Source organism: Punica granatum, chromosome 6 (assembly GCF_007655135.1).
Source record: "Punica granatum isolate Tunisia-2019 chromosome 6, ASM765513v2, whole genome shotgun sequence".
NCBI lineage: Eukaryota > Viridiplantae > Streptophyta > Magnoliopsida > Myrtales > Lythraceae > Punica > Punica granatum.
Window position 1 is genome coordinate 21,266,810 of NC_045132.1, and position 22,533 is coordinate 21,289,342.

General features: G+C 43.4%; 6 protein-coding genes across 12 annotated transcripts; 4 read left to right on the forward strand and 2 right to left on the reverse strand.

The window, feature by feature from the left end:
• Positions 1-759: 759 nt before the first annotated feature.
• LOC116210591 (ninja-family protein AFP2) lies at positions 760-4,022 on the forward strand. Its single transcript, XM_031544508.1, has 2 exons — positions 760-2,130; positions 3,400-4,022. The coding sequence occupies exons 1-2, from the start codon at positions 1,374-1,376 to the stop codon at positions 3,816-3,818; spliced, it is 1,176 nt and encodes a 391-aa protein (XP_031400368.1). The 5' UTR covers positions 760-1,373; the 3' UTR covers positions 3,819-4,022.
• A 146-nt stretch (positions 4,023-4,168) lies between these two features.
• On the forward strand, positions 4,169-6,680 carry LOC116210592 (glycerophosphodiester phosphodiesterase GDPD6-like). The gene is made up of 9 exons (XM_031544509.1): positions 4,169-4,410; positions 4,498-4,716; positions 4,816-4,997; positions 5,074-5,257; positions 5,386-5,460; positions 5,571-5,680; positions 5,761-5,979; positions 6,070-6,225; positions 6,308-6,680. The coding sequence occupies exons 2-9, from the start codon at positions 4,692-4,694 to the stop codon at positions 6,482-6,484; spliced, it is 1,128 nt and encodes a 375-aa protein (XP_031400369.1). The 5' UTR covers positions 4,169-4,410; positions 4,498-4,691; the 3' UTR covers positions 6,485-6,680.
• Positions 6,681-6,728: 48 nt separating this feature from the next.
• LOC116210589 (lisH domain-containing protein C1711.05) lies at positions 6,729-9,959 on the reverse strand. Of its 4 annotated transcripts, XM_031544500.1 has the most exons (4): positions 9,474-9,959; positions 8,180-9,119; positions 7,454-7,669; positions 6,729-7,259 (listed from the first exon to the last, which is right to left on the reverse strand). In XM_031544500.1, the coding sequence occupies exons 2-4, from the start codon at positions 9,115-9,117 to the stop codon at positions 6,869-6,871; spliced, it is 1,545 nt and encodes a 514-aa protein (XP_031400360.1). In that variant the 5' UTR covers positions 9,118-9,119; positions 9,474-9,959; the 3' UTR covers positions 6,729-6,868. The 4 variants fall into 4 exon arrangements, with proteins under 4 accessions (XP_031400360.1, XP_031400359.1, XP_031400362.1 ...); XM_031544499.1 differs by lacking the exon at positions 9,474-9,959 and having other exon boundaries at positions 8,180-9,446; XM_031544502.1 differs by lacking the exons at positions 7,454-7,669; positions 9,474-9,959 and having other exon boundaries at positions 8,180-9,445.
• A 137-nt stretch (positions 9,960-10,096) lies between these two features.
• Positions 10,097-12,640, reverse strand: LOC116210590 (ureide permease 2-like). Of its 4 annotated transcripts, none has more exons than XM_031544505.1 (8): positions 12,483-12,640; positions 12,002-12,324; positions 11,667-11,805; positions 11,367-11,538; positions 11,130-11,173; positions 10,938-11,026; positions 10,475-10,849; positions 10,097-10,393 (listed from the first exon to the last, which is right to left on the reverse strand). In XM_031544505.1, exons 2-8 carry the CDS (start codon positions 12,236-12,238, stop codon positions 10,220-10,222), a joined length of 1,230 nt encoding a protein of 409 aa, XP_031400365.1. In that variant the 5' UTR covers positions 12,239-12,324; positions 12,483-12,640; the 3' UTR covers positions 10,097-10,219. The 4 variants fall into 4 exon arrangements, with proteins under 4 accessions (XP_031400365.1, XP_031400366.1, XP_031400364.1 ...); XM_031544506.1 differs by having other exon boundaries at positions 12,002-12,282; positions 12,483-12,633; XM_031544504.1 differs by having other exon boundaries at positions 12,002-12,380; positions 12,483-12,630.
• Positions 12,641-13,718: 1,078 nt separating this feature from the next.
• Positions 13,719-17,146, forward strand: LOC116210149 (triose phosphate/phosphate translocator, chloroplastic-like). Its single transcript, XM_031543972.1, has 12 exons — positions 13,719-14,208; positions 14,445-14,516; positions 14,756-14,821; positions 14,968-15,046; positions 15,138-15,258; positions 15,350-15,445; positions 15,551-15,663; positions 15,865-15,942; positions 16,051-16,167; positions 16,257-16,356; positions 16,565-16,665; positions 16,898-17,146. The coding sequence occupies exons 1-12, from the start codon at positions 13,916-13,918 to the stop codon at positions 16,922-16,924; spliced, it is 1,263 nt and encodes a 420-aa protein (XP_031399832.1). The 5' UTR covers positions 13,719-13,915; the 3' UTR covers positions 16,925-17,146.
• Positions 17,147-18,653: 1,507 nt separating this feature from the next.
• On the forward strand, positions 18,654-21,149 carry LOC116210150 (PLASMODESMATA CALLOSE-BINDING PROTEIN 3-like). Its single transcript, XM_031543973.1, has 4 exons — positions 18,654-18,899; positions 19,124-19,369; positions 19,487-19,523; positions 20,440-21,149. Exons 1-4 carry the CDS (start codon positions 18,848-18,850, stop codon positions 20,873-20,875), a joined length of 771 nt encoding a protein of 256 aa, XP_031399833.1. The 5' UTR covers positions 18,654-18,847; the 3' UTR covers positions 20,876-21,149.
• Positions 21,150-22,533: the final 1,384 nt, after the last annotated feature.

Consider the following 22,533-nt stretch of genomic DNA (forward strand, 5'->3'; position numbering starts at 1 on the left):
AATTTATTGTTTTCCTCAGTTTTTAATTTTTTTCTGTGAGTATTCTGATGCTTTGAAATTCAACGATTTTCGACTAATTCAATTAGAACAATATCGATCCACTAAAAAATAAAATTTTTCTAATCATATTTTGTTTTTTTAACTATAATTCAACTCTATTCTCCTCCAAATTCAATAACATAATAATTCTTGTTTTGCTTTTTTTTTTCCATTCAATAATATTTGTTCACTTTTATTATTTTTTAATTATTTTTAAATTTTCATTTATATTTTTACATAACCACTTAAAAAATTTTCACTTACTTTCACATTTATATATATATATATATCTTATACATTAATATATTAATTAATATTTATAATTATTTGTCATTTTGTCTAACTCGAAAATCAATCGCGAGCAAAAGTAGTAATAGGAAGAGAGAGAACCATCCGAAATTTGGAGGGACAGCTAACCCAGCTCAGAAAGACAACGCCGCAGTTCCGAAAGGCCAAGCCCTTTTCGACACGTGTCTCGCATCGGTTCCCCTGGAGGAAACGACACGTGTCCGGTCGTCCTTCCGGATTGGTTCCCCAACACGTGTCCCCCCGCATTCACAAGTTGTCGTTGCTGGTAGTGTGTAGAGAGAGAAAGAAACACAGAGAGAGAGAGAGAGAGAGAGAAAAGAAGCAAAAAAAAAAAAGGACAGAGACCCAGAGAGAGAAAGAGAGAGAGGACAAGACAGAGGGGAGAGAGAGAGAGGGAGAGGGAGAGGGAGTGAAAATCGTGCTCGGGTCAGACCACGTGTCGTCCGTCCACCCCCTCATGATCGCCACTTGTCTCTCTCATCTCCCATCTTTCCTCTCTCTATCAATCCCGCCCGTCCCCCCCGCCAGGCCCATTTCCGTCATTCCACCAAGAAGCCAAAGACCCAGAAGGGACCCCAGCACAGCAACACCCATCTTCCCTGCCTGCCCCTGCTCCCATTCTTTTCGATTCAATTCTTCCCGACAGAAAAATCCCAACTTCTTCTTTGGGTATTCTTGCTGCTCGGTGCATTCTTGTTCTCGTGACCCATCCAGCCAGAGTTTCTGGAAAGTTAAGAATTTTTTTAGCAAAGTGAGGTTGGATCGAACCACCGATCAATCAATTAATCAATCAGTCGGAAGAAGGGAGGATAAGAAAAAAATGTCCCATTTTTGGATTTGGGTTTCTGCTGCTAATGCTTCTCGGAGCAGTTCTAGGCTTGCTCTGATTGAGTGAATCATGGGTCTGTCGTCGTGGGTGTTGCTGAATTGTCAGAGCACGAGGGTAGTTCTTGATCTTCTGTTTCATCGGCGGGGAGGAGGGTATAGTCGCTGAGACTGTGCTGGGTTCCGCTCGATTGTGTGTTATGTGCGGTCTTGGGACTGAGAAGGATAGCATGGGAGAAGCTGAAGAGGGTAGGAGGAGTAACACTAACAGCAGCATGACGCAGAACTTGTCCCTGCAATTGGACAAATACCCGAGAGATCTGTTGCAGAGGTTCATGTCGAGCACTCACCAATCGGATTACGCCACGGCCGACGAAGAGACCGAGGACCTCGAGCTGAATCTTGGGCTGTCGCTGGGCGGTCGGTTCGGGGTCGACAAGAGCCCCAGGAGCAAGCTCATCAGATCGTCCTCTATAGCCGGGTTCATCCCCCTCCCGGGCCCACAGGGCGAGGAGTCGCCCACCCCGCCGCGTGGCTCGTACCCGCCGCTCATGAGGACGGCGTCCCTCCCGACTGAGACGGAGGAGGAGTGGAGGAAGAGGAAGGAGCTACAAACGCTGAGGCGAATGGCGGCCAAGAAGCGGCGCTCCGAGAAGCAGAGGAGCTTGAATTCCAAGGCCGAGAAGGAAGGTGGTGGAGGAGGTGGAGAGGAGACGGGGGCGTCGGGGAGGGCTTCTAATGCAGTCGCCCCGCCCTTCGGGCTGTCGAGCTGGTCTCAGGCGGTTTTGGGGGGCAGTAGCGGCGACGGAGGTGGAGCTAAGGGGAAAGATGGGGTTTTGGGGAGCAGCGGAGGCAGTGGAGTTCTAGGGTTTGGGCCACAGACTTCGCAGGGGTCCGCCGAATCACAGGGAGGGAGCTCGTCGGGGATGTCGGAATCCGATGGTAGACTGAAACAAGGTAAAATGTGTTGGCTTTGTTGTTCTCTTCTTTTTTTTTTTTTTTTTTGGGTGTGCAATCCTTAAATTCTATTTTGATTGATAAGTTGTCTTTCTATTTTAGGTTGTGGGTCTCGATAGCTTTGATTCTCTGTGGGGGTTTCTTGATGTTGTTCTCCTCCTGTGCCTAACTAATTTGACCAAAAATGTGCCCTTTTAGATTGTGTCGGGGAGGATTTTCTTTGCTCAAAGTTGTATGGAAATCTGTCAGTCTTTGTTCTGTGGGCAGTAGTTGGTCTTTTCATCTTGTTCTGAGGATAATATCTGCACATTTAACAAAACAGAATTACATTTATGCAACCAGAGCTCGCAGTTTCTAGGATTTCAAACACGAGCACAATTCGTTCTCTTTATGCGGTCATGACATGATTTGTGGTTGTCTTTGAGCTTTGCTCTACAGATAAGAGTCTTAAGTGGCTTGGACTGTCTGCATTTAAGCATCTGAAGCTGATGAGCTTCTTATCACTCCATCGCTTATTAAAGTTGATAGGGAAAATTATTAGCAATATTATGAGCTTGGAAGTCGTAGTTATTGATGGGATGTATTGGTTGTTTTGCTCTTTTTTTTTTTATAGATGAATGCATTGATTCTCGTTCTTTGCTATCATGTATGATGTAAGATTCCGATGGTTTGCGTGCATTGTGCCCTTTCTTCAATGTGTGTGGGCGGACATATTAGCCAGCAATGGACCAACCCTAGTGGATATTATTGTTACAGCAATGGAGCAACCCTAGTGGATATTATTGTTACAGCAAAACCATATTAGAGTGCCCTTGTGAGCTTGTCCCGATCTTGTGAATCACTTCTTGCTGCTTAATTGGGCATTGCAATGCAGACTGGGATGGCGAGGCTTAATCTCTTCTTGCCGGTTCAACTTCCAATTGTGGCTCTTGCCACCAAGAATGGACTCATCAAGATCAGTATGGTTCCATTAGGAAACAGGGCTAATGTGATTCATTGTTCTCATCCTTTTAGAGGGTAATAGATTTGTGAAACAATGTTTCTGCTTTATGTGCTAGCCGATCAATCTCCATGTGAGTCCTTCAGCTAATGTTGAAACAATTGATCAGTGAAAATTTATCTTTGAGAACCATTGTAGACTTGTTATGACTTTATCCCTTAATATTATATGTAATATCATCAATTTCTGCAGATTGTGCTCTCTTTGATACACATACATTTCCAGACTATCTAGATAATCAACTTGCTCTGTCTTCCAACCCCTCACAGGGTCGGGCGGTTGCAGTGGAGCAAGAAGCCCTGTGGGCCAGCTTCTGCAGGATCGAATCGGCAATGAGTCTGCTGGCTCCTCGGGCGCCAGGAAGAGCGAGAGCTTGGCCCGGGCTTCAAGACAGGACACGCTGAGCCCATCCAAGAGACCCGAGCCTGCGGAAAACCGGGGGAAGGAAATTGGCATAAATGCGATGGAAGACATGCCGTGTGTCTTCACCAAAGGGGATGGGCCCAACGGGAAGAGAATTGAAGGAATACTATACAAGTACGGGAAGGGAGAGGAGGTTAGGATAATGTGCGTGTGTCATGGGAGTTTTCTCTCACCCGCCGAGTTTGTTAAGCATGCTGGCGGTGGCGATGTGGCACATCCTCTTAGGCATATAGTTATAAACTCGAACCCAACTTTTATGAGGTAGCGCGGGATCCTGAGATAAATAGAGGGGACCCGCTGAAGGAGATATAGAGTAGAGTTAAATGTAGGCTTCTGCTGTGAGAAAGACGAGGGGAAGTGAACGAGTTGGCCCGAGGGAAATGGAAGGGGAAGTATGCAATGTTCATTGGACTGTACCATCTGCATTGTTCTGATATTGGTTTTCTAGGAAATTCTTTTCTTTGTCTTACTTCAATATCAGAGTTTTACATTGAAAACTTCAAGATAAGTTCTTGTACTTGTGCAGTTGCATTGGTTTGATCTTTTTGTGCAGATACAAGGAGGGGCGTGGTCAACAGGACGGGAAATAAAAGGGCAAGGGATATCCACCCTTGTGGCTTCTGGCCAAGCCGTGTGCTATTGCACTATAATCCTTTCTCATCCATTTTATCCTTGCAAAGACGGGTTTTCATGATATTACAAGGATCAATGACAAGATGTTATTCTTAAACCATGTGTCGTGCGTGCGATGAAAATTGTCACCATGTTCTGTTGTCGGGTCGGAACGTCTACTTAGCAGCCGCATTAGCTGTGTCATTGTGGAGGACTGATGACCATGATTGATCATGTATCATATGGTAAACAAGATTTAATCAGAGCAGAATCTACCCTGGAATAACGTGATTTTGTTCAGAATATGCTTCTTAACATTTTCTGATTATCAGGGGGAAGTGGATTTTGGAAAAGATTACAATCTCAACAGAAGATCCTTTAAACAGAATCTCTCACTTTCAACTTCAACTTGGATTCTGGGAAGCATCAGATGGTGCATTTATATCCCACTTACGAGATCAAGTCAAGTGAAACTATCAGCAGTCTCCCTCGGTGCTAGAGCTTCTGTGTTTGTGAAGCACCAACAATGGAAGCTGCTGCATTGAGTAGAGGTTCGAGCTTCATCTTTCTTGTTCGGTTTCTTTGCCTCATTCGTATTCCTTTTGTGCTCCTCCGTGTTCGTGATATAACTGGAGATCGGCAATGCGCAGGGTTTATCATCTTGATACTGGTATTGTATATCGGGGCGGCAGGTGCAGGGAGGCCCCTTTCTCCTCTGCCAAGCAAAGCTGATGATGACGTGAAGAAACCCCTCCAGACTTCCCGGCCATACAATTTTGCACATCGTGGCGCAAATGGGGAGTTCCCTGAAGAAACGGCCCCTGCATACATGGTAAAAGTTTCGCTCTTTACATTGTATTGGGTTTTAATCTAGTTGTTTTATATTCATTGGAGTTTTATCCCTGCAGAAAGCGATTAAAGAGGGCGCCGATTTCATAGAAGCCGATATCCAAGCCACAAAAGACGGGATCCTGGTATGTACCCATGATGTGAACCTTGATGACACAACTGATGTTGCCGAACACATGGAGTTTGCGGATCGCAGAACGATGTATGAAGTCCAAGGAGTAAATATCACCGGGTGGTTTGTTGGTATAGTTCACGCCCTTCAGTCATAATCGTTGCAATGCCAGCACTTATTCAATCTTTTTCGAAAAATAGTACTACTAAACAACGTTACCAAGAAGGCCTCTTTCTTCCTTTTCTTTTCATTTTTGCAGTTGATTTTACACTCGAGGAACTGCAATCACTGAGGGCAAAGCAGAGATATGCATTTCGGGATCAGCAGTACAATGGTCAGCGTTGCTTAATCACTTGATTTAATGAGTCTCTTTGACTGCGCGAAATTTGTTCAGCACTTCAGTTGGCAGATGTTCGCTATTCTATGTCTGATGCCATTTTTCAGGTAAATTCCCGATCATCACATTCGAAGAGTACATTTCAATCGCCTTGGATGCTGACAGAGTTGTCGGTATATATCCCGAGATCAAAAATCCCGTCTTCGTGAACAAGCATGTGAGTAAATCTTCCTTATGGTCAGTTTGCATTTACCAGTATTCTCATCTAATCACTGCTATAAATACGTCCTGTAACAGGTGAAATGGTCAGATGGAAAGAAGCTCGAGGATAGATTTGTAGAGATGCTACAGAAGTATGGGTACAGAGGTTCATACATGTCCAAAGAATGGCTTAAACAACCTTGTTTTATTCAGTCCTTCGCGCCGACTTCACTCATTTATATATCGAACCTCACCGACTTGCCCAAAATTTTCCTTATTGATGATGTTACCATACTCACAGAAGACACCAATCAGGTTTTTAAATCTTTCACACACACTATCCTGTCATCGGTATAGTATCACCCATCTGTATTTTTTCCTTATGAAGACAACTGTTCTGTGCAGACGTACGCCGAGATTACCTCAGACAGTTTCCTCAATCACATAAAGGATTATGTAATGGGAATCGGCCCATGGAAGGACACAGTTGTCCCCCCGAAAGACAATTATCTGGAGAGCGCAACTGATCTTGTTGCCCGAGCCCATGCTCTTGGGCTGCAGGTGTTTACCGACTTTGTAGATAGGTTGTTATTTGATTTTAACAGCGTGTTAATCTTGGAACTATTTTTGTATATAAATGCAGGTGCATCCTTACACATTCCGAAATGAGAATTCATTTCTGCACTTCGACTTTCACCAAGACCCATATGTCGAGTACGATTACTGGATAAATAAGATCGGAATTGATGGGCTCTTCACAGATTTCACAGGGAGCCTCCATAGATACCAAGAATGGACCTCTTCAGTCTCCAAGATGTGAAGATGATGCAACAAAGTCGCTTCACTAGGCTGTATCGATGGTTTCTCTTTTAAAGGGGCTGCCATTAATCCGTTGTTGACAATTTTATTAGGATTTGGTTTGGGCAATTTAGTTTTTCTCCTTCCGATATCAACGTTTCTTTCATTCGTTACTCCGAATAACATTGTTGTTAAGAAAGCGGCTTTTGGTTTGGATTTTTTGTCTTTTTAAGCATTCTGTCAAATGAGAAGCAACTTGATAAACATGATAAATTCAAGGCAGGAGAGAAAGAGAGCTTGCACTATGTTAATATGCTACCAATTGATAAAATGTTCCTAAAGTACAGTGTGAGCTATTGAATGAAGCGAGAAGGAGGTTCCAAAAGTTTTTGTAGACCTCACTTTCTCAACAGCATCTGCTGCAACAACGCCAAGGATGACATGAATATGTGGCATTGCAAGAGCTGCAGGAGCAGCACGAACGACAAGAACCGCATGAAAAACAGGACCGGCAAGACCGGCATGAAAAGCAGGAGGTGCATGAAGAGCAAGACCGGCATGAACAGCAGGACCGCCAAGAACAGCAGGACCACCAAGAACAACAAGACCGCCAAGAACAGCAAGAACTGTAGCAACAGCAACTGCTCCTGCAAGAGCCGCAACATCTCTTGGAATACGATCTCGAAGTAGGAGCATAAGCTGGATTTTGCACGTATGGTTGCTGGTACGGCAATTGCTGCCTATACTTCTGAGTATCTATTTTAATAACTGGGTCGCTTCTATCCGCTTCCGTCAATCTGCTAGAAACACATACTAATTGATCAAAGCTGTTTCTACATGATGAGCATAATACTAGCTCCAATATGCACAAATCATCCATGAAACTGAAGAAAGCTTGTGGAGAGTGCAAGGAAGAAAGGTTTGGTTTATGCTGAAAACAGATTTAACATAAAGGTGCACAGAGAGAGAGAGAGAGAGAGAGTGGCATTACGTGTGAGAACAAGATTTTCGTTTTTGGCTACAGTTCCAACTATAGCAGAACGTGCAGCCACTACAGCTGGGATAGCTGCAACTCGGCCATTTACAGCAATAGCAGGACGTCTGACTACAATTAGAACAATAGCACGATGACTTCTTTCTTCTACACAAAAACATTTTCCTCATCCACGAAGAACATGTAGGTTTTTGACATTCAGACTTCTTCTCTCTGCAAACAAACAAAAGGGATCTTTCTTATTTCTTTGTTCTATGTCTTGAAGATTTTCATAAATCATAGAGACACTAAATGATAGTTCACATGCATTTACCTATGTGGATATAGATGCTATCACAGACATGCATGGGGATGACAATGGAACGGCCTTTCTGAAAAAAATATTAAAACCGGCTACGTGCCCTCTCATCTCCGCTTCTATAGAGGATGGTTTGTTAATTCCCCAAGGGGTATTCCCTTAACCTCATTCACATTTTCTTTCTCCATTGGAATTGTCCCACTGCCATCCCTAATAAGTGCATAAAATCCTTGGGAGTGTTCTTTAAGCAAGTGCGAACGACTAAAAGCATGTCCAAATCACACGACCAAATTGCAAAGAAACTACAGAACGGGATACTTCACTCATGCATTCTTATAATCCCAGTTCAATCATGAGCATATAAAACAATTCCTCACGCTACAAAATGAAACTGCTTAATGGATGAACAAGGGCGTAGTACTTACATTGGAAAGGAAAAGGACTGCGTGCTCGTCCCGCTCTCGTCAGAATGCCGAGAGGAATTGATCGGACCGGCGGTATTATTCACAGTCTTCTCCTTGATTCGACCATCATCATTTTCCTGCACAAATCCTACAGATCTCTGGTTTGCCTTAAATATCTTTTCCACTTCTGCAGTTGCATCATCATCAGACACCACCATCACTGCTTCTCCTGGAGGTGGCGGGCTGAATGGTATCAGTTCCGAGGACTTCGGTAGCTCTTCCGGCTTGGACTGTTCGCTGCCCCACATGATGACATGGTCTCTGGAGAAGCTGTTGTTCCCTATGTGTATACTAAACAATGAATCATTGGATGCTACGCTCCATTCCACTGGGGTTGAAGATTTGCTCCTCTCAAACACCGAAGATGGGATTCTGTATGGGTCAAAACCTCCCGACCTATCCATCATTTGGACTGGAGGGGATTGGGTGGGGGACAGGGTGTGCACTGTTGACTCGTGCGTGATGTCAGAAACCGTGGAGGACGATGCAGGTCCTGATGACCCATACTCGGATTCGTTAGATTTAGCTGAGCTATCGCTGGAAATATAGTCCTTTGATAATGCTTGACTGCGATCATCTAGTTTACCAGCAGTGTAAATGTCCGTGTGAGGTTTGATTAGTGTAGCTGGTATTACTTGGAAAAGATCATCAGATGATGTGGCTGAGGAGGATGAGGTCGAAGAAGGGAGAGCCCTGAAGTCCTGAGATGGGGCGAACAGGTCAAATGCAGGGATTATAATGTCCGAGTCTTTTGACGAGTGATCACTTGAAGAACTTTTGTGGCTATTATTTTCTGAATGTAGGCATCTGTTCGAGTCATCGCTGCTCCTGCTTCCATCATCATCTTCCGAATGCGGTTTCAGTGGCCTGCTGCATTCCTTATCCCATTCTGATTCCATAACTGCAAACATCTTCCATTGTATCAATATTTTACCAATACCCTGTCTAGCTCTTCCAATCAACTGTTAACCATGCACCGGCACAAAAACAAATATGGCACCATCATCCAATTAAATCTAATGAGATCTACGAACAACCGAAACGCCAATACCTTCACATGGTTCGAGTTTCATTCTTTTGCCCCATTTTCATAAGCAAAAACATGACTCGATGAAACAGAGGGAGGCCCCCTCAGTCAAGATCCTGACCCGGGGACGAGACAGAACGGGGGATTGAAGAACATTAAGAACAGCGAAAAAGAAACTTAAATTGATCAGACATAAAAAGTAGCATAACAAGGTCAGAAAGTTCTAACCTTAAACCATTCAATCCCTGTCTGATCAGCTGAGCCCCGTCAAAAAAATCGCAGCTACATAACAATGATTGGTTTTCTCACCCCGAAATTTTCTTTGAAGATACGCAGACTACTTCAAGGGCATTCAAAGGGAAAGATGAGATGAGCTCCCCCAAATAAAGGAAAATTCAAATCCTTTTCTTAACCTAAACTTTACGGTTTCAAGCTGGGATTGACAGAGGAATCCGAAACTGAAATGCCCATGAACGTAAAATTCTGGTAAATGGATTGTTGGGTTTAATCCTGCGAGATTGGCTGTCAATGATTTCTTGAAGTTCTCGTTCTGTTTCTGTCTGTGGGGAAATGGAGATGGAGAAGAGAGACGAAAAGGGAAAGCTTGATTGGGGATTTTGTGGCCTATCTGATGTTGGAAGGCCATCCGACATCTTCGGCATCTTTCAGTTTCTCGTCATTTTTCTGTTAAGCTAATTCCATGGAGCTGCATGGCGATGGCCATGGCAATGGCGGGTCTTTTATGCCTTTCATATCTGAAATTACCATATTGCCCCTCGAACTACAAATTTAATCGGTATTTTCTTGCGTCGCGTCTGCTGCTATCGGTTAACAGATGAAAACCCGTGACATTGTTAACGAAAATGGGATACACTTGCAATGGGTATGAATCAACAGATCCTCCAAATAGAATGTGAATTTACAAGTCTTGAGTATAATATCCTTTTCACTTGTCATCCTATTCTCTGAATCATTTAACTATATTGGACCGAGATCTGGCTACGCTGACCTGCTGATGCAATGAGGAGACCGACGGCCACAATGAACATAAACAGCATGCTTCCGAGCAGTATGTAAGTCCTCCTCGATGATCCTCGGTATTCTCTGAACACTACTATCGCCCAAAAGGTGCTCACCAGTGGGAGTGCCTGTGGAAACACGGCGCCATGTTAATATTTCCGGAGAAAATCTACTTCCTCGGCATCTTTTTGGTTGTTGTTTTGACTGACCTGAACAGCATCAGCAGCGGCATATCCTGCAGCCTCGCCTCCCATGAATTGCAGCCCATTCCCGAACCCGCACAAAAGGCCCGCAAGCAACGCCCAGCTCCTCCCGTCCCAACCGCTGACATAGGCCTCGAGTGATGATTTGGGCAAGCCCAGCATGGGGTGGTAAAGGAAGCCAACGTTCAGTACTGCAGAGACTACGAAGCACGATACAGAGAAGTAGAAGAAGGCAGTGTAGACAGTCAAGTGAGGGACCCCTTCCTTCAAGGTGTGGAATTGATCGTTTGTTGCCAAGTTAAATAGAGGTGAGAAGAGGGAGAAGCAAAGTCCAGCTGAGATGGATAGCCCGAGACCCATAAACTTGTTCTTCCCGAACACCTGAGATCAGCCAAAATTTTACAAATATAAGTTTCGTTGGGGGAAAAAGGGGCAGTTGAGTGACTTCAAGATTGTTTCTTCTACCAACCTTGATGGCTCTTTTATTTTCGACTTCGATGAGGAAAAATGCCGTCCCAGCTTCTGCCTTCTCAAGAAAACTGTCAGTGATTTCCGCATCTATTCATCCGAATAAAGTTCGGTTTTAATGTGGACCCGTGAAGGTAAAAGAGGGTGGAATTACTAATTCTAGTTCATGATCGAAATACAAGCTTATGTATACCATTGCTCGGAGATGCTCCCCCAGTTGCAGCATACCTTGAGGCTCTGTAGAAGTTTAAAGACTATTGATTCTGTATTAACTAGGCAAAAATCGATCAAGGATTTCTTATTCTTCGCTAGGATCACATGTATGTATGCAGGACTGATGGTGAAAAACAGGATTCATTGCATTGAGCAAAATGTAGGTCTTCAACCTTAACTCCAAAGCTTTGTTTATCTAGACTTGGAAGATTATTACCCGGCCTCAACTTTCTCATCGCCTATGAGGCTGAGCTTCAGCCTGTTATCATCCTCATTTGAGGCATGAACAGCAGATGCAAGGAATACCGCGATGATGAAACAGCCTACCCCCGGGAAAAGGATCTCCGCTTTGTTGATCTCGTCATCTAAAAAGTAATTAAGGCTCGTGCCTATGTACCAAGAAAAGAAAGACATTTGAATCCCAGCAAGTAGGTTCAGAATCTCACAATTACTTTATCGGAAGAGATTTTTGATACGCAAATGAAAAGTAGAACGCAAAGGAGGAACGGTGAGGGACCTATTATGACGGTCATGCTCGCAGTGATTACTAAGGTCACGGATAAACCGGCCAAAGCCAGTGCATATTGTGTTGCAAGATTCCCGATACCAAGGAGGACCCCGCCGGAAATAGCGAATAGAATAGATGGCCAATTGTCCTGCATTAGTTACCTTGAGTTGATTATTGTCTGTGCCATTCTCAAGCATGACATGTTAAAAAATCAGAACCTATAATATGAGTAACCACTTCCATAGAACATGACAGATTCCCCTCATAGCACAAGCATAACCTTCCGCAAAAGATGGACTGGAATCGGCAAATGGCAACGAGAAAGACTACGAAGAGAAGCTCGCCTGGAAAAGTTGGTCCAAGAAATTCGGCTCGGTGGGGGTGCCCTTTCCAATCTCGCCCAACGTGAAGGCAATGACCACGGCGGCGAGGAAGTTGGTGAGGGTGTAGTCGAGATAAGTGTGCTGAGGGAGCCGGCCCCGCCTCTCGAGATGGGTGAAGATGGCGGGCCACGTCCCAAGGAAGAAGAGGGACAGCAGCATACAAGCTACAGCACCTGCTTTGCTCTCCACCATGTACATGCCCAGCCCATCAAGCGAGGGGGAGGCAGCAGCACCAATTCTCTCTGTGAAAGGAAAGTGATCAAGAAGGGGACCCAGGAGAAGTCCTGTGGATGGAGGACAGCTTTAGACATCAGCACATGAATCTGAACAGACACAGCTACTGAGGAGAAGGTGGAAGACAATCAATCGCAGAGAGAGAAGAACAGAGGAAGCATGTGCAAAAGCTACTGGGGACGATAACAAGTTGCAGAACAGGACTCACCATCGATGAGGACGAAGTAAGAAAGGGAGGAAAGAAGGAAGAGTCGTCAATTGACAAGTAAGGCATTGCAGGAGAAGAAAGTGGGAATCAGGCCCACCAATCAGGGTGGAACCAGGCGCTAGGTGGTTGGGTTGGTTGGGGGTAGTCACCCCTATAATTCTGATGTTCCAAAAGAATTTTTATATCTTCCTTTAAATTTTTATAAAATTACTGTTATTTGTCCTATCTAAATCGAAAAGTTTATGTTCTTGTAGTCCCTTCAAGGACTTCGCCCCCCTCGAGCTAAATCCTGCATTCATCCCTGCCGCCAATGATAGAGGCAGGGGAGCTGCCCACAGAGGACCAATGGTAGTCCGGGTGCACGCACCGTGTCTGACATCCCGGTTCCACCCCTGAGCACCGGGAGAGAGGGTGCATGCACCCGGAGCAGCCATAGGTTTTGGAATTTACAGTCCGCATGCTGGAAACATGGAATCTTTCGTCGTACTTTGTCGAATTGTATTGTTTTGGATTCTCAGGTTTGCGCTTTCCATGGCAGGTAGATAGGTGTATGTACTGTGCTGTATAACTAGTATTACCATTGATGCCGCCATTTATTACATGGCTTTTGGTCTTGATATCAAGAAATCAACAGATCTATATGGACATTGGTTCTTTTCATCTCGAATCTATGTCTGCCTCCCTCAAAAACATGTTGGATTCCCGGCAAGTTAAGCCAGTTCAACCGGCTGATACGCCACAAGTGACTTTAAAATTACGTGATCGTTTCGGTTCATGTTGATTGCAGTTCTCGCATAGACTGCGACCGGATGCACATCGATCATCGGGATCTGATTATTTGGTCCGTATGTTTTTTTACCCAACTAGGGATGAAAGAGGTGGTTTGGAGGGATGGAGTCTTCCCGGCGGGAAAGAAAAACTATACAGTTTACAGTTATCACTCCATGACAAAAGGAACAAATATTGACCCCCCCTCTCTCTCTCTCTTTCTGCACATCCATGGCGGCTTCTTTTCCTCATGAGACTGCCATTAATGGCTCCTATTATTGGAAACCACCATGAAAATGAAGTGACCTCAAAAGCCCAACGCCGCGATTACAACGTTTCTCTTGTTCCTTCACATCATCGTAGAGCTCTCAAGTCCCAACCAACTTCATGTTCTTTTCTTGTAAAAATTGCAGCTTTTAATAATACTAATAATTGATGGGAGAAGAACAACGTGAAGTAGCACTCTTCCCCTTTCTGCTGTCGTCTTCAAGCTTTAATCCTCCATTAATATATATTAAACGACCCAAATCGGAACAAGACAAACAGCTCCACTCTTCTATCCTCCTCCTCTGTTTTCTCCGTCCCTTCATCGGTTGCTGCATTGTCCCCTCTCGACTTATAAGGCTCTCCTTGTTTCTTGTATTTCTGCTTCGGTTTCCTCTTCCATGGCTGCGATCACTAACGCCCCAGTTCTTCCCCGTCCTCCTGTCCGAGCTTCAAAGCTTTCGGCTCTTTACTTGACGCCGAGCCGGGTCCCATGCGGGCTTATCAAACGGAATGTTGCTTCTTCTGCTTCCCGTTTGTCCCTCTTGCCTCCCATACCGGGGAATCCAGCACCTCCGGAGAAGGTCAGGTTCTTTGGTGAAACCTTGAATCAGCCGCCAAGGCGGAGGGTGTTGGTTGATTTCCCTATCTGTCCTGCCTCGGCAGACGGGGGTGAGCTCAAAGTCTCTGATGGGTACGTAAATTTGATGTTTCCCGCCTCTTCTTCGCCCTCTTATTGGCACCGAGAAATTTGGAAAATGGGGAAACTGAATAGCCAGTGACGCCCCAAAGTTTCTTATTGTGTGATCAAGATTCCTATTTTGATTATGTTTCGCGGATTCGGTTCCTTGAAACTCCCCTTCCTCAGTTTCTTAGCTCCCATTGAGTTCACTAACTAAAATCCCATAATCCGATAAATGCGCCCTGCAGGTTCGATAAACCATCAAAGAGCTTTGCCGAGAGATACCCGGCTCTCATCACTGGTTTCTTCTTCTTCATGTGGTAAGCTTTAGTTGTGTATAGAGTCTGGTTACATGTAACATGCGATTTACATTGCAGAATGCAAGAAGATCAGATTGTCGTTCCATGGCATTTTAGCTTTTGGGTGAACACGTGATACATATTTCCAAAGAAATGATATCGATTTGGATTTTACGATTCTCTGAATCGACAAGAGGTTTGTTCCAATTTTCGGGGAAGCTGTTCGACTTAAGAGTATTGTTTAATATGATGTTTTGCAGGTACTTCTTGAATGTCATCTTCAACATTCTGAATAAGAAGGTCTATAATTACTTCCCGTACCCATAGTATGTTATCCTTTGCTAGTTACTCACTCTCCTTTCATCGCAAATTCGTGAATTTGGAAACAGCCTGTATTAATAGATTAGCTCACCGCTCGAAATGGCAGATTTAGGAAATGACCCCAACTTTGACAGAACTACATCTTCTGCAGCTTCGTTTCTCTCGTACACCTCCTCGTCGGAGTTGTCTACTGTCTAGTCAGTTGGGCTGTCGGTTTACCCAAACGAGCGGTAACTTTTAAATCCGGTCTTCAGGAGTCTACTAATCCTCAAGCATGAATTTTATTTCTAACTTTGACATTTTCATTCCTGTGATCATCAGCCTATTGATAAGGAGCTCTTGCTGCTATTGACTCCCGTAGCCTTCTGTCATGCCCTCGGGCATGTCATGTCCAATGTTTCATTTGCAGCAGTTGCTGTCTCGTTCACGCACACTATCAAAGGTATACAAATCGTTTCGGAAAGGAGCTATGTATGCATTAAAATCCCAACCTTACAATGTTTTTAAGCTGTGATTTTGATTTTCTTCCACAGCTCTCGAGCCATTCTTCAATGCTGCCGCTTCTCAGTTCGTGTTAGGTCACCAGATACCATTTTCCCTTTGGCTTTCACTGGCACCTGTCGTGATCGGTAATTTCTTCATGTTATTTCATAATTCATTGCATGAAAGTGCCGCGAAGACCATGAGGATACAAGTGTACTAAACAAGTGTCCTGCCATAATGTCTTCCGTTAGGTGTGTCAATGGCTTCTCTTACTGAACTCTCTTTCAACTGGACCGGCTTCATCAGCGCCATGATTTCAAATATAGCATTTACCTACAGAAGTATATATTCGAAGAAAGCAATGGTGAGACTCCAAACATCGGTTTTGCTGTCTATTGCTTAAACTTCAATCAGTCTGAAAACTGCTGGCACAATACTTGAGTCCGTGTATGAATTTAACCAACATTTTCTCATGATTCACCTCAAGATCACAGCAGAAATTTCACCTGACATCTGAATACTAACATATGACGGTTTTGCTTGCCATGGCACAAAATTCTGGCAGACAGGAATGGACAGTACAAATGTGTATGCTTACACATCAATTATAGCCCTTTTCTTTTGCATCCCTCCTGCCATTTTTGTAAGTTCATTCACTTCTCATCCAACAAAACTTCTACTTTCTTATTGCTCTATAATATAAGCACAACATATCTGACTGTCTGCTGAATATGCTTTAATTCATGTTCAGATTGAGGGCCCACAATTGATGCAATACGGGTTCAGGGATGCCATTGCCAAAGTGGGTCTTGTCAAATTCCTGTCCGATCTCTTCTGGATCGGGATGTTCTATCATCTCTACAATCAGGTCAAATCCAGACATGCCATATCTATTAGACAGCTCTCTTTCTTTTTAAACCGTTTCGAGTTTGCTGATCTTTAGCTTTTCTTTTGCAGCTTGCCACAAACACTTTGGAACGGGTAGCACCACTAACTCATGCAGTCGGGAATGTCTTGAAGCGAGTATTCGTGATTGGTTTCTCCATTGTGGTATTCGGTAATAACCATCTCTTCTTTCTGCTTTATTATCCATGGTGGCTTATGTAAATTTAATGTTACACCAAGTGACATAGAATCTATTCATTTCGGGCTATTCCATTTCCAAATCGAAATTCAACCTTCTTCTGGCACTTCTTGTTTTCGGGCATGTGTGTACGCACATAATTATGAGTCGACATATTTCCTAACAAATTCTGCCACTGCAGGCAACAAAATCTCAACTCAAACTGGGATCGGTACTGCTATAGCAATAGCTGGAGTTGCAATCTACTCCCTCATCAAGGCCAACATTGAAGAGAAAAAACGGGTAACGAATTTTCCTCGAGCTTCAGTCTTCTAGTCCAATTTAACATCCTTCGTCATCTTTCTGTAATGTCTGCCTCTACATATTCAATTCTTGTTCTTACTCGATCACAAAGTTACTGGAATATAAGATACACATGATAACAATAGGATGAAGTTCAGCTCATAACCTTTGATTCCCAGGCTAGATTGATCAAGTATTAGACTAATGTTTCTGGCATCGTTTCCATTTTCAGAAGGCTGCAGCAGTTGCTTCCTCTTGACAGCAGTGTACCTTACAGTATAAACAAGAAGCATCGGCAGACTGTACATGCTCGATCGAGCACAATAAATGCGAACAGAAATTCGACAGAGCTTTAAAGCTGTTTGAATTCTTTCCATCTGACTCGTATTCTTTTTGGAACTTCTGCTTCATATTTGAGCCAGGCTTCAGATTCAGAGAGAGAGTGATCACTCAATAAGAGTAAATTTCCTTCGTGCAGCAATTTGGAAGGCCATCACCTAAATTTTTAGCTTCACCCTGGATACATATTATCTATGCCCCATTTACTCGAACAGCAAAATATTTCGAGCGGACAAGAAACACACTGGAATTCATATCTCTATAATACGTTTCAGCATATGGACCGAGAACCTTGTGTTCACCACACCATTTTAAAGTAGGCCGAAAGACATGGAAACTGGACCGTGCTATGCCAGACATTTTCCAACTTCTGGTTCGGTCCTGGTGCCACGAACCGAACTACGCTATGCCACCCTTAAATTGGGCAAGGAACCCAACGACACCGAACCTCCCGGCCCTCTTGGAAATGAATGGGCTTTGTCAGAGATCAAGGCCACCGAAATCGGGCTTAGGCCTCCCAGATATCAGGCTGAAGACTGCACATACCCAATGAAATCAATAACATTTTATGAACCAATATGTGTATCTAATATTTGTATGGAAGAATCTAGTCAAATTATAATAATCTCAGTCTTTGAAACTGCTGATAATCTTTAGCTTATATGTACTCGGCAATATTCCATTCGCGTTTAAGATCAACATGCTTGTGGTTGTAAAGGACTAATCGTCATATTCAAGACTCTCTTCAATTATCGTCGTTAACAGAAACATCGAAAAGAAGATATCTCTTTTCCTCTTTCTATTCAGAGCATAATTTTGACATTGTTTTACCAGAAAGAGGAAGTTATCTATCGTGTAAGGGCTAATTACATATCAAGTGGGACAACTACGGATTTGAGTTCTCGTGCTTCCAGCTAGCTCTCAGTGGACTTGAACGGACCAGACCAAGCATCAAAACCTTGAACCTTAACAATTTAATCACATTGAGATTGAGCCGACATAACGTAAATAATCATATCTGATGTTTTTGTCAAATGTTCTAATCTTGAACCTAAGCTAATCCGAAATCTAAAACCTTTTGTGCCAAAAAAGTAGGACTTCTTTGAATACGTTTCCCGAAGCAGCCTTTTCCTTTTCTCAGCCTCCGCATTGAATGAACAAAACACTGTGCTGTTTCCACGTCCAACAGTAACTTTTCAATACCATAACTATCAAGAAAACAAATAATAAATGAAAATATAGTACACATCAGGGGGACAAACAGGACAGCACGGAGAGGAAGAACATAAACAATTGATTCTTGAGAATCTCCAAGCTCCAGAGTGTTTGTGTGTGCGTGTGCGCGCGTATGGGGCCTTAACCAGAGGGTTGAGTTAAGCTGAGGGAAGGAACAAGCACATGGGTTTAAGACCGTTTGAGAGGCTCTGTACGGTAACAGAGACAGAACAGTCAAAATGCCATACATACATGACAAAAAAGCTTCAGCCCCCTTTTCCCTATACCATTGTCACTCTCCCCCATTATTTGTTCGACTTGTTTATTATTCACCTCACCATGCATAAAACAATTACAATAATGCTTCACCAGCTTACCAAAAGCCATTATTTATTCAATTAACGGATGCAATGGTTTTTTATATATAAGTGAGCAGACCCTCTTTCCCCCACCTCCACTCTCCTTTTACTACCCCTCTCCCTATTCCTAGAAACCAACCTCTCACCCTCTTCTTCTCTTCTCTCTCTCTTTCACTCGCTCTTCTTGATTTTGAAGCTTAAGGAACTCTCAGAAGCAGATACAGTCTGTTGTATCTTTGTTTTGAAGCATCGGCAGAATATCACTGTCCATGGCTTTCTGGGTGTGTCTGGTTCTTCTCTTGGCCCTCTCTGGGCACTCAAGTAAGCTCCTCGAGCACTTCTTTCTCCTCCATTTCTCCTTTCCAAACCTCCTGAGAGAAGAAAGTTTGAAGCTTTTTGCTGAAGGGGAAGAGAATCTCTGACTTCGTGATGAAGGGAAGAGGGAAAGATTGAATCTTTGAGAGTGATTCACGTATGTCTTTGTCCAAAATAGCCCATTCCTTTGCCCTCAGCTCCTGATGTGGCTCGGGGTTTCGATCTTGCAGGTGCTACATACTGTGTATGTAAAGATGGGGTGGGCGAGGGGGCCCTTCAGAAGACCATAGACTATGCATGTGGAAGTGGAGCTGACTGCTCGGCTATCATTCAGAATGGAGCCTGTTACCAACCCAACACGGTGAAAGCCCACTGCGACTATGCTGCAAACAGCTATTACCAGAGGAAGGGGTCAACTGGTGCTACCTGTGACTTTAATGGAGTTGCCACTACCGTAGCTGCTGTTCCCAGTAGCAGTATGCTCTTGACCAATTAGCTTACCTTACCTCTGTGTTTTTCACTTTGTGGGCTGCTGCATAATAATCTTGTCCTTGTTTTTCTGAACTTTTCTCTTCTGGGTTTTGCTGTTGCAGACCAAGTTTCTGGATGTGTTTACCAGTCAAGTCCAAGGTATGTCTTTAGTTCGTCAATAGACCCAAATCCTGGCATACCACTAAGACCTTGATCACCATTGTTATGTTTGAAGATCTTTTTGTGTCTCCTTATGCTATGAATCCTTGGGTTTGATAGCTGATAGAGTTGTTGCCCTGAAAATTTGTCTTGAAGAAAGGAAAATGCAGATGTGATCTGCGTCTTCTGTTTATCTGGACAGAAAGTGGATCAAGAGAAGTAGATCTATCTACAAGCCAAGAAGCAGTTTTTAAATGCTCTCAGTTGTTTTTGAAACTGATTGATTTGATTTTATTACATTTACAAAGTCTAGATGAGGGCGGGCCTGCTTGTACCTTGCAGGAGTGAGCTGTCTTGATGCTGACATTATAATGGCGCACAGGCTCATTTGTCCTCTTTTACCTGAAAATATTGTCCGGATCCCATGCCTTTGACCCATGTTGCTCTGACAACCCATGATGGATTTTTTTTTTAATTGGTCTCTTGATTTTCAAGCTTTTGGTTCATGTGTGGGGAAGAAAAGCTCTCTCACATTTGCCTCATTTGGTGCATGGTTTGCTTCATTGAATTAGTCACTTCTCAACAAATCACATTTGCATTGCCTTAACTTAAAAAATGGTTTTCTTAAAAGAACTTTTGTCAAGCCAAGGGCGACAAGAAATGCTGGAAGATGGAAATTGCTTTTCTTTATCTCTATGTTTGTCACGTAATCTGTCGGGATTCCAACCACTGTTTCTGTTGATCTGAACTCACTGTGGCCCTATCACAGCGATAGGAGCAGTGTTTTGCATCTTGAATTGTAAACAGGAAATATTGCTTTGATGCCTCCTTGTATCATGTGGTCACCCTCATATAACCTGCTAGATAAATATTCTCGATATACCGGTTTCCAATAACATCTTCTTTTGTGGAACAGCACTGGGGGAACAAGCACAACGCCGGGCGGCACCAGCACCAGCACCAGCACCAGCACCACCAATGCCCCCCCACCACCGCTACCACCACCAGCGGCACCAACCCAGTGTTTGGTGGCACAGGACTGGCCCCCACAGGCATCAATGACACTAGCGCTGCGGCAGGTCTCTTACGAGGCATCGGCTTGGCCTTCTTCTTCCTTGCTTTCTCAGGCTTGTTGGTGCTGTGGTGATGATGATAGTGACTTGAAGAAGGTTTCCACCGAGACAAGAAAAACTGTGGGGTTAGGGATGTTATTTCATTGGTTAACTATGGGTACATTGGAAAAAGTAATGGAGGGGACTCCCCCACTTGTTTCTTATTTTCTTCTTTTTGGTTGGTTCTGTTGGAAGAGGAAAAAAGGCTGGGAATTTGATTCCTTTTTGCTGGTGGCATGACTTTTTATTGGGGCAGTAGAACCTAATTTTTCTCTTCCTTTTTAGCTTTTTCTTGAGCCATTTGGTTTAGATATTCCTCTCTCTCTCTCTCTCTGTGTATATCTAAGAGAAAGACTTTTTATTGGGGCAGTAGAACCTAATTTTTCTCTTCCTTTTTAGCTTTTTCTTGAGCCATTTGGTTTAGATATTCCTCTCTCTCTCTCTCTCTCTCTCTCTGTGTATATCTAAGAGAAAGACCAAGTCTTTTTTGAATCCTAGGGCAAAAAATTTGGTACTTGCTGGCTGGCTGCTGCTCTTGCTTATATTGTTTCACTCTGAATTTGTTGAAAATGCCCTTATAACTAATGGAAGAATTACATCACAAGTTTTGTTGAAGAAGCTCATCCTTACATTAGAAGCAATATAACATTGTGGAGTTTGAAGCAAAAGAACAGTAGTCGGAAAAAAAAAGAAGAGAGATGCAGTGTAATGGTATATGCTCTTGTTTGGAATGAAGAGTTTCCGATTCGATTTTCACTCTTAAACATGTTTGTGGTCTTAAAAGAAATAAAAAGACATTAAGAATAAGTGTCACTATCCTTTTCCGTTGGATGATTGTTTCAGTTTACTTGGAATGGCCAATATAGCTTTCTAGGAAAACCTGAAAGTTGTTGGGACATCAAATGGCATGATGGCATGGACAAGGCCACCTCTCTTTGTTGGTTAGTGTCTGGCTCTACTCTCTTCCTTTTTATGAAATATAAAAATAGTTCGTCATTTTTTTCTTTTTTATTTTATATAATCTTTTCCCTTTTATATCCGAACCTCGGTGAACGTTCCGCAGATTTTCGATTAGCTTACTTAACCGGGGGCCTAATAATACAATGGTTTGTATGTCGGAAGAAATTGGGAGTCGAAAGTCGGGTTGACATCGAGAAATAAGCGGTCTTGCCATGAGAACCGGTGTAGGCCTCGATGGAGAACCTCGTCCTTTTGGTCTAAATCCGAATATCGATTATTGACGAGAGTGCACCATAGAGAGAAACTTGGCCTCTCTGCGAGGAGTACTTCAACGATGGCCTAAACATGGGGATGATTTTGTGAGTATTTGGCTAATAGGAATTCACAATATCATTTATCTGCATAATGGGTGTGAACAACCGGTAATCCACCCGAGACGTTAACACAACAAACATCTCACCGAACGAAAAGTTGTATGCTATGGCTGCAGATGTTCAGGCTGTGCAGGATCTTCCTGTTAGAAATTCGAAACTCATGTATCTGCTCAGTGATCGGGACATATCTAAATCCAAAGTTATCGATGAATACATAATATGAGTAAAAATCCTCTTCAACATCCAACAGATTGAATGAGTAGCCAAGTTCATAGATTCAGGATCATCTGCTAGGGACAGGTGGTATCAGTTGGATTGTGGGCACAAGACTAAGATCACATTATGACGACGAATCCGTATGAAAAGCTTTGGAGATAGCGATGGCCTGTGCAGCACAAAACTCGGTCCAATGGCCAAACATAAAATCAATTATCATGAAATTAAAGGACTGTCTGCAGATAGAAATGGCAATCAAAGGAATTTGAAGGTTTGAAGTAGAAATCAGTACTCAAACAATTCGATCAAAGAGCGGACTTGAAGAAGACAATATGATTGCATAAGGTA

Excerpts from the sequence above, each read along its gene's own strand:
- LOC116210591 (XM_031544508.1), top strand. The coding sequence starts at position 1,374 with ATGTGCGGTCTTGGGACTGAGAAGGATAGCATGGGAGAAGCTGAAGAG. Across the intron at positions 2,131-3,399 it reads CGATGGTAGACTGAAACAAG|GGTCGGGCGGTTGCAGTGGA; the intron begins GTAAAATGTGTT and ends AACCCCTCACAG.
- LOC116210592 (XM_031544509.1), top strand. The coding sequence starts at position 4,692 with ATGGAAGCTGCTGCATTGAGTAGAG. Across the intron at positions 5,681-5,760 it reads CCGTCTTCGTGAACAAGCAT|GTGAAATGGTCAGATGGAAA; the intron begins GTGAGTAAATCT and ends GTCCTGTAACAG. Across the intron at positions 6,226-6,307 it reads CCCATGCTCTTGGGCTGCAG|GTGCATCCTTACACATTCCG; the intron begins GTGTTTACCGAC and ends ATATAAATGCAG.
- LOC116210589 (XM_031544499.1), bottom strand. The coding sequence starts at position 9,129 with ATGTTTGCAGTTATGGAATCAGAATGGGATAAGGAATGCAGCAGGCCA. Across the intron at positions 7,670-8,179 it reads CAGTCCTTTTCCTTTCCAAT|AGAGAAGAAGTCTGAATGTC; the intron begins GTAAGTACTACG and ends GTTTGTTTGCAG. Across the intron at positions 7,260-7,453 it reads CGAAAATCTTGTTCTCACAC|ATTGACGGAAGCGGATAGAA; the intron begins GTAATGCCACTC and ends TGTTTCTAGCAG.
- LOC116210590 (XM_031544505.1), bottom strand. The coding sequence starts at position 12,238 with ATGTACATGGTGGAGAGCAAAGCAGGTGCTGTAGCTTGTATGCTGCTG. Across the intron at positions 11,539-11,666 it reads GAGCATGACCGTCATAATAG|GCACGAGCCTTAATTACTTT; the intron begins GTCCCTCACCGT and ends CTTGGTACATAG. Across the intron at positions 10,394-10,474 it reads CCGCTGCTGATGCTGTTCAG|GCACTCCCACTGGTGAGCAC; the intron begins GTCAGTCAAAAC and ends GTGTTTCCACAG.
- LOC116210149 (XM_031543972.1), top strand. The coding sequence starts at position 13,916 with ATGGCTGCGATCACTAACGCCCCAGTTCTTCCCCGTCCTCCTGTCCGA. Across the intron at positions 15,943-16,050 it reads GCATCCCTCCTGCCATTTTT|ATTGAGGGCCCACAATTGAT; the intron begins GTAAGTTCATTC and ends ATTCATGTTCAG. Across the intron at positions 16,168-16,256 it reads TCTATCATCTCTACAATCAG|CTTGCCACAAACACTTTGGA; the intron begins GTCAAATCCAGA and ends TTTCTTTTGCAG.
- LOC116210150 (XM_031543973.1), top strand. The coding sequence starts at position 18,848 with ATGGCTTTCTGGGTGTGTCTGGTTCTTCTCTTGGCCCTCTCTGGGCAC. Across the intron at positions 18,900-19,123 it reads GGCCCTCTCTGGGCACTCAA|GTGCTACATACTGTGTATGT; the intron begins GTAAGCTCCTCG and ends TCGATCTTGCAG. Across the intron at positions 19,524-20,439 it reads GTTTACCAGTCAAGTCCAAG|CACTGGGGGAACAAGCACAA; the intron begins GTATGTCTTTAG and ends TTTGTGGAACAG.